The 8857-nt window shown below is 42.0% G+C and overlaps 1 protein-coding gene across 3 annotated transcripts in view; it reads right to left on the reverse strand.

Annotated features, from left to right (window-relative positions):
• Positions 1-242: 242 nt before the first annotated feature.
• The window catches only part of LOC138045721 (corrinoid adenosyltransferase MMAB-like), a 33645-nt gene continuing 25030 nt past the window's right edge, over positions 243-8857 (reverse strand). For 2 of the 3 annotated variants that reach the window (XM_068892311.1, XM_068892309.1), the window contains exons 7-9: positions 8517-8581; positions 3483-3542; positions 243-668 (exon numbers count right to left, since the gene is read on the reverse strand). In XM_068892311.1, the coding sequence (XP_068748412.1) occupies positions 581-668; positions 3483-3542; positions 8517-8581 (213 nt within the window). In that variant the 3' untranslated portion in view covers positions 243-580. The remainder of the gene's footprint in view (positions 669-3482; positions 3543-8516; positions 8582-8857) is intronic. The other variant, XM_068892310.1, reaches the window with a different exon arrangement.

The following is an 8857-nucleotide window of genomic DNA, read 5'->3' on the forward strand; positions in this document are numbered from 1 at the left end:
ATCAATAGTTTTATAGTTTTAATAGCATTCTCCGTCACTTTAGAGAAATTGAATAGCAACCCACAAGCATGCCCCCCCCTCCCTCTGCCCCGCCCAAAAAAAAAATTCCTTCACGCATTCTTCTTTAGCACCCCCACTCGAAAACTTGCTGCACGGTCCCTGTGATTGTCTGGTGAGTTCTTGATAGGGCAGTGTGGAAGAGCGAGGTTTCAACTATCTTCACAGGCATTTTCAAAGAAAAATTCCACAACTATTTTTTATGTTTATTTCACTTTGTTCCATGTTTACAATTCAAGGTGTGGTCACGTTTTCTGTGACACTTGATTCGCTCGGTTGCGGCGAAAACAAGCAAATTAAAAAAAAACCTGAGCAGACTCATTATTTTGATCATTACACTCAACACGCTAACGTTGTAGAGTGCCGCCGTCGCAGAATTGAATGCGAAAGGTTCTTTATTCCAAAACACGGTTCTTTGATAAATGCAGTGTTTTCCTTATCCTTTGAATTCAATAAATTGCGATATTTTCGTTAACACAGCTTTCTTTTCCTGATTCAGTAACTGGTGCGTCACCTGCTTCTGTCACCGCTGAATTCGACGGTAAATTTTTTCCTTTTTTCCTTCCTTTCTGGAGACAAAGCGGGCTGCTGTGAAGAGGAAGTCGCTCAACCTTAAATGAGAAAATTGAGCAAACCATTTAACAATTTATGTTTATTTTGTCAAACCTTGCAAATTAGTGCAGTTTTCAAATGATTGTCGAAAGTAATAACGCGATTGCAATTGTTATTCTTAGTGACTGGTTAAAATTCTCGCGCCAGTTTATCAACCAATTAGAAGGAAACCAATCGTGACTTGCATGCGTATTTTTCCCGTGCTTTGATCAAGTTACACGGAATTGCTACGAATTGCGCTGTTTGCAGCTGCTGTGATTGGTCGAAGTAATTACTTTGGTATTTGTTTTACGACACTCAATTCTCTCTATACGAAAATTCGATTTTTTTTAACAAGATAAAAAGGGTAACTTAACCACAATGAAGAAAGATTTGCGAGCTGACGTTTCGAGTGTTAGACCTCCATCAGAAGGAAGCATCAGCTAGAAGCATCAGTTAGCCCTAAACATCTTTCTTACGGGGCTTAAATTACCTTTATTATCTTGTTTTCTACAACGAAATTCATGTTTCACCAACTCCCTACAGAAGCAGGTTCTTTTGAAAGTAATCGCGGCGTTGCAAAATTATGCAGATTAGCAGTTACAAATTAAATCCCATCTTGCGAATATGCAGTACGCTTATGAAAAAAACAACTTGATTAAAGGAAACAAATTTTTTCACTATTTCTTTCCAACCCTAAGTTAACAAATGATTACAGCTAGTACAATATGGAATGAGGATGAAACCAAGGGAATCGCTCCGCAGATCATGTTATGTCCTATACTCAGGGGTGTTTATACTGGGAATAACATCACCGCTAATGCTGAATCACCATCTGTGTTTCAACATAAAACAATTAAAAACATAAGCCAAAGAGGAAAGACAAAGTAACAAGACATTCGATTACTGCAGCCAAGTGCTTGCTTTCAGAATTAGCGAGAGTCTACTTTTTTTAAAATGAACGGTTTCAAACCAGCGTAAACCCTTTCATCCCTTAGGGCTCCCGATTGATCATAATATCTTACAAAAACTTGTTTTTAAAAGTGCTACTATGATAAAAATAACCATTTCCTTTTTTTCTTCAGATTTTGGAAATGTTTTTGCTTAACACCTGACTGGCAAAATTTTGAGCTTTCATATTATCCAAAGGCTGTTTACTTTGAGTGAAAGTTTTGGATTTCACGTGCGCCATTACTCACGTTCAAAACGGACCGATTGGACCTCAGAGGGTTGGAGCTAGGGAAAAGTGACGTGATTTACTCACTAGCTTAAAATTCCAGCGTGTAAATGCTGCTTATTATATAAGCAAACCACGAGTTTAAAGGTCTGAAAGCCTGAAACTCCCGTGCTTCATATTAATCCAGCCGCGTTCACACGCATTGCATTCTTAAACTAGTGAGTCCTTGACGTCGTTTTCTTCTCAATTCAGCTCTGTCAAGATTCCAAAGTCAGCAATGGCAGACCATTAAATAGGAAAATTCCAGTTAAATAAACTGGTCACTCAGTGTTTAGTTAACGTAGTTTTGAAATCCAAAGGAAAAGAAGAATTTATTTATTTTGGTCATAGTAGCACTGTAAAAGGGAACAAATCATTAAGGTAACTTGACCAAGAGGGTCCAAATTCCCAAAGGGGGTCCATATTTTCAAGGGGATTACACGCTTCAGTCTAGAAATTGTCCTCTTGTGTATAGCTCAGCATAGAGGTGATAAACTTACAAAACCTTGCCAATTTCAAGCTTTGACAGCATTAAAAAAATCACAAGGAAACTTGCATGGATTGATCATCCAGCTGAAAGTCTCTTTGGTTGGCCAGGACTAATCCTCGAGCTATGTTACGTGTTTCACCTACTTAATCGTAACTATCACAAAATTCTCGAATCTGATTAGTTATCAACAACCCTGATTTCAGCCCATTGATTGGCTGAGAGCACGTCAATCCCAGACAGAGTGCAGAAAAATGAAATGAGTGCAGAAAGTTGAAATGAGTGCCATGAAGGTGAAATTTCTGCATTGGCAGCCAGTCAAATGAGAGCCCTGGATGGCGCAATTTTTCCTTGATTGCGTGATATGCGTGCGTTTCTTCTGCCACTTAAGTTAACCATTAAGTAATCACATGATTTTTCTCGTGCAATTTAGAATTTAGAATAGGACTTGTAAATGTTTTCAAAGACTCCAAATTGTGCGTCTCTGAAAGAATTTAATCGTGCTTCTTTGTTCCAAATTGCACTCGAAATCATATGATTACCTACATAATGTCACGTCAGCCATGTTGGTGTTCCAAAACAAAGAAATGGCAACCATGATGGTGTACCAAACTAATCCTCCCGGAATTGAACTCTATTTTTATGCAAATACTTTATTTTGTTTCAGTAATCCAATATGGCTGCTGGTCACGTGAATGAAAACGCTCTATTGGAGAGTTTGTAATTGGACAGCTGTACGCCTCATCAAGCATGCGCTAGTTGTACTTTTCCAGAGCCATTTAAAAAACTCAGAAAAGTTGAGCAGATTAAGCTATAAAACTTTTGTCACCTTCATCTTCTCGTATTTTGTGACAGCTACGATTAATTGATAAAAGGAGTTCTTGTCGTACAATTCAGGGCGTAACCGAGCTCGAAATTTCCATTAGGCCTCTCGCTTCGTGCTCTGCCTATTTTGAAATTACTCGCCTGACTACTCCCTGAATTGTTCTCCACTCAGTCCTATTACCATTATGCACCCCATTACAAACTTAAAGGCCATTAGAGGCCAGCCAAATAGCTCTCGCTCCACAAGCAACATAGACAGTGGGCCCAGTAAATGAACAGAATTGGTTTCACTTCAATCAACGTTACCTGTTTAGGAATGTGCCCACTTCTTGTTCTACACTGCCACTCTGAACTAAAGGCACTACCCTTCACAAGAAAAGAATTGTTCAATTAAATTTTAAAGTTAAATCCATTTTGACTGAACTTGTGACACAACTAAAAATATACGTTCGAACATATGAAAACGCAATAAGAATACTGAAATACAACTATTACATTGAAACTACTAAAGGAGAAAATAGTGGGAAAGGATCAAAAGGAAACATGGAACATGACACCAAGTGAATTTATGCAATGCTGTAGCGCTGATTATCCTCCTGGTAAACAACATGACGCAATCCCCTGCAGCTGGATGATGTGGATGGTGTGATTATATAACTAGCCACAAGAGGCACCACACCTAGAAGAGAATGGCATCAGAGTCACCAAATGGAATACATTTGGAAGGTGGCTGCCACATAACATCTCGAAAAGGTAGACCACAACAGTAGCACAGGACATATCTGGGTCAACGGTTTCCATAGGGTCTATAATGCACAGAGTGTGCATGGTAAAACCCAAACAGACTTGTTTGTTGCATCATCTACGATGACACAGCATGAGGCAGAGACAACATGGCTGACTACCGTCGTGGTCTCTCAAGACATGCAGGTAGAGGTTCATGTCCCCTGCCATTGGTAAGAAAAGGATACCACCTGGACCTTGACACGATGACAGGGAAGGACCCAAACATGACTTTGCCTTGGACACCCTTGGCATTGCCACACGATCATTTAGATCTCTATAAATGTTGCTGTAATCTACAGTCAAAGAGAAAAAAATGACACATGTCACTCCACACACGTTTGGAAACAAATGAAACATGGACAAGATCTCAACAGACATCCTATTACATTGTGGTTGGCTTTCAATCATAATACCTGGCCCTTGTCTTTGCCCACGCCATTTTTGGTGACAAACCGTCTTTTGCAATTTGTATGGGTTGAAACCGCAATGCAAGGCAATGACCTCCAACAATTTAGAAGTAGAGGGCCATAGCGAGGGTCTTACAGAGTCTGTCCTGAGGGTTACATTCTTTGTCGTGTGTATTGTATACCAAGGTTCTGTCGTGGATCTCCTCATTGAGCTGGCCAGATTACGACTAGGAATGACACTTGCGTGCCCCTTATTGAGAGGAGTCTTTCTAATCAGGTCTTTACTGCTGCCGCTATTGTTCTCATTTCACTTGACGGAGTTCGTCATCTTTCTCTCCACCCAACACAAAGGCAGAGGTTTTTTCATCGTCTCCTAGGATCTCTCAACTAGTCATGCATCTCGCACGGTATACAGAGTACAAAAAGAACGCCTTGACATCTTTTCCTTTACTTAGAAAATGGATTGCTGGCTGCCAGAATAAGGCGATATGAAAGTAGCAAAGCCCCTAAGCAGCAGTATGCCCATCAATGACAACTTAGTGGGGGCAATGCACATCCGTTTGAATTTTCCTGCGATCTGGTTGTTGATTGACAGAGTGCCAGACGTCATGAAATGACTTTATGTATTGATGAAATCAATGGATGTGTGCACTGTTTTTATCCCAGACTACACGCAGCCAATGCCCTGGAGCAAGGACTTCACAGTGCCATAAATAATGTGAGGAGTGTAGCAGTCATCAATGACTGGAACCAGATTTATCAGTCCCTCTCCTCCAGTCATTTTCTGCAGTGCAAGATGGGTCAGAGAATGTGTGGTCAACGTGCAGAACAACTGCTTGGGAATCTCACGTTCAATTTCTAACTTTGATATGGACGACTCAGGACAGCCATAGCATGCCTGCAAAATGGGTGGCAAGATAAAATGGACGCAACAATGGATGCGTACACCATTAATGCCCTGAAAACCTAGTCTGCGACTCTTTTGGGCTCTTTTTTCTTCAAGCATGCGTGCTTCAAGGCATATTTGGTCAGAACCAACGATTGTCCTGATCAATGTATGTGATAAGGTTGCAATTGTAGCAACTAGTGATGTCTTCTCCAGGGTAAAAAAGAGATCCAGGAACATTGTTATGGGGTCCAAGTATGTTGCAGCTGCCACAACATGGTTGACATCTGTGACTAATGGTGTTTGCTGCAGGTTGCCAAGATGCCTGCCAAGCTGCAATTGGAATGACAATGACAATGTTGCACGTGCCAGGGAACCACCGTGAGTTTACAGACCTTGCAGGCTGACAAGGACAATGCCATGAATCCAGTTGTTGGAGTCACTTTGCCCATCCTCAAAGAGGAATGACAAACCTCCCTTGTACATCTTAGACATGAAGAGCATCACATGCCCAGTTTGTGGTGGGTGAAATGACTGAGGATGACCGTTCCATCTGGTTCCTCAGTGAATTCTATATTTGAGACTTCTGGGAGTGACTTTTATCACTGATGGATGACAGCATTCTGACCTTCATGGTCCTGGCCCACAGATTTAAGTTTACAATGCTTATCCAGCAATCAACAAGTTGAATTTAGCAAAAATGTCAACTCAAACAGGTAGATGCCCCTGTCATCAATCAAAGGTTTTCCCCCTCTGATTCACAGGCTTTCACTCTCTCTCTCTCTCTCTCTGGTCTTTGGCATGAGGTGGTCTTCAACTCTTGAAGAGAGACTGTCCTACAGTAAACAAGGCATCTAGTTGCAGAAATGTCGTCTGACATTCAAGCTTGACTTCTAATCATGATCTGAGTTTGATCCCTTTGAACAGATAAGCATGGCCTTGGTGTTCCATTAATGTTTGAAAGTGCACTGCCTGGAAGTAAACTCCATTGCTTCCTATCCCCTCTTGGGTTGGCAGGGTTGGCAAGCACTGTTTGCACCACAAGGTTTGTTTTGCCAAAGGTACAACGATCTGACCCTAGCCTATGACAGTGACTCCACCAACCACCATCCCCATGGTTAACAATGAATCCAGGCCATGTGAAAAAATAGTGAACACTTTATCCCTGTCACCTGACCCTCTGTGGACAGGTAGGAGGCGGACGCGAACATAATGCACCAAGACTAATGCCTGGCTGCTGAATGGACAATGGAAGAGGTGTAGGTCTTTGCTGATACAAAGCTAACCCTTCCAGAAGGTCATGAAAGAAGAGACGTGGGACTGCCGGTGGCAGGCCCAAAGACGTCAGGATCACAATGTAGCAAACGTCACTGCCGACCTGGATGTGCAGGATTCAATGGATCCAAGAGATGCTTTCTACTACAGCAGGGCCAATTTTCGGGGGAAGAGGTATAGTACAATATCTACACTAGTTTCTACCCCAAGGTGGAGTATACGAAATACTTCATTGGGTATGATCCCCATTGGTGAATCCACCTTCATCTGAACTGGGGATGACAGGCCTCACCTTGTACTTTGGATTGGCCTAGCGCACACTGCTTCTTAAGAGCCTCTACCATCCAGTCCTGCCCAACTGCCACAAGATGACAAACTGACCTTCATGGAGGAGAACCCTTGACAAGGCGAGTTATTCTTGTGAACAACACCATTTTTCCTCTTCTGGAAAACTGTTCTGTTGAGCTTTTTCCCTAGCAACAGCTCATGATGTGTCACCACTTTGAAGTGGAACAAGCCTTGTGTGGCAACTGGTGCACTACGGAGTTTCTACATCCTCAAACACATCCACAAGGTAGGGAGAATCATTTGCCCCCTCCTTTTTTCTCAGGACATCTCCCCCTCCCTCTCTCTTTATCTGTAACAGATGTGGCCCTTCAAGCAGCAGAGAGTGGGCCTCTTCTAATTCTACCTTTACAGGATGGCATCAAACCATGCCAAGCCCACTTCCAAACATTCTATGTCTGGGAAGGAATCCTGTTGGACAATGCTAAGATCCAGAAGAATCTTGTCCTGTGGGGGCTGCTTAAGATGATGCGGACTTTCCATTTGGACCAATGTGAATGAATTCATTGAAAACCGCTTTTGACCTTCATGGACAGCAAGAACGTGCACTAGAACAGTCTCTTGACTAAGGACACCCGAAGTAAGTAAAAACTGCAAACCGGTGACTTCCTGTCCTCTGTCAACCTGAAGATCCTTGTCTCAGCCTAACGACCAGTACCAAGCCTTGGAGCACCTTAATGACCGTGTGTTGTGCTTTAACACTGTCTCTAAGGTGCCTCCAACACCCTAACAAACCACCCTTGCATCTCCTGCTCTGAGCCCAGGAGATTTCACCCTGGAATTCTTCTTGTACCGACACAAGAATAACAGATACCAGACCCTCTGAGGCAAATCTTCTGCAGGTCTGAGGGTTCTCCCTGAAGGCTGAGGGAAGTGTTTTTCCTACACTAAGATGTGCTACAATAAGGCACCCTTGACAAACTCGAGCATCCCTTGGACAAACCGCCCAAACCCACACCATCGACAGGTAAACATTCTCTGCCCACAAGGACTACCACCAAACAAGTGCTGGATTCCATTGCCACCTGAACCGTCCACTACAGCTATCAGCATCTCTTGCAAAACCCTTGTTCCCCTTGGAGCACTCTTCAGTTGGGAATGTACCGATGATTTTTGTCAGTGCTTTTTCAACATCCTGAAGGTTGTAATCTTGAATCTCCTTAAACGATACAAATGGCACCTCCTTAATTTCCACCAATCAGAATGCTCCATTTCCAACCTTCCAAAGGGGTTTAAATGGTCTCACAGTACTACTACAGTTAGAGAGTCTAAAATCTCCTCCTTTCTACAGGATAATTATTGTCATGATCCAAGAGTGTTGAGGTATGTCAGATTTCAATCAACACCACAAAAAATCACAAGCCCGAGTTGCCTGAGCATGTTATCTTTGAAGTGTGAGAACTGATTGATTGTGACGGGCCACACAAATGCACAAGAAATCGTCCATAAAAGACACAGAGACATACAGAAAAATGAAGCATTAAACAGTTTAATTGATAGCTCATTGCAATGACAGGTTTGCCTTCTGCCCATTCAGCAAATTTAGTTGGGCTGAAACACAGAACTACATTCCTGATATAAAAGATAAATTCATAAATGGATCTATGTCTGTAATTTTTTTCCAGAAAATAAAAAAAATACCTTCTTTCAGCTCGTCTACAAACTGATCTTGCTACATGTAACAAAACAGCACTTTTCCCACCTGACTAAAAGAAATGACTGCAAATAGCAGGGCTTTTCTTTGATTACTGGTAGTTCAAAGGGCACTCTGTTACATCATTTTGTCCCTTCTCATAATGGGATTATAAACAAAGGGGTGGCGAATGGTACATCCAAAATCTTGGCACTCACAAACTTTTCATACAATCTCGAAATCTCGACAGCCTTTGCGAAGAGTCTTGAAGTCTCCTTTATATTGCATTTATTTTGGTCTTGCATGTTTTGGTTTCGGTCTTGGATTTGCAAACAAGGGTCTTGGCATC

This window comes from Montipora capricornis, chromosome 4, assembly GCF_036669925.1.
Source record: "Montipora capricornis isolate CH-2021 chromosome 4, ASM3666992v2, whole genome shotgun sequence".
Taxonomy (NCBI): domain Eukaryota; kingdom Metazoa; phylum Cnidaria; class Anthozoa; order Scleractinia; family Acroporidae; genus Montipora; species Montipora capricornis.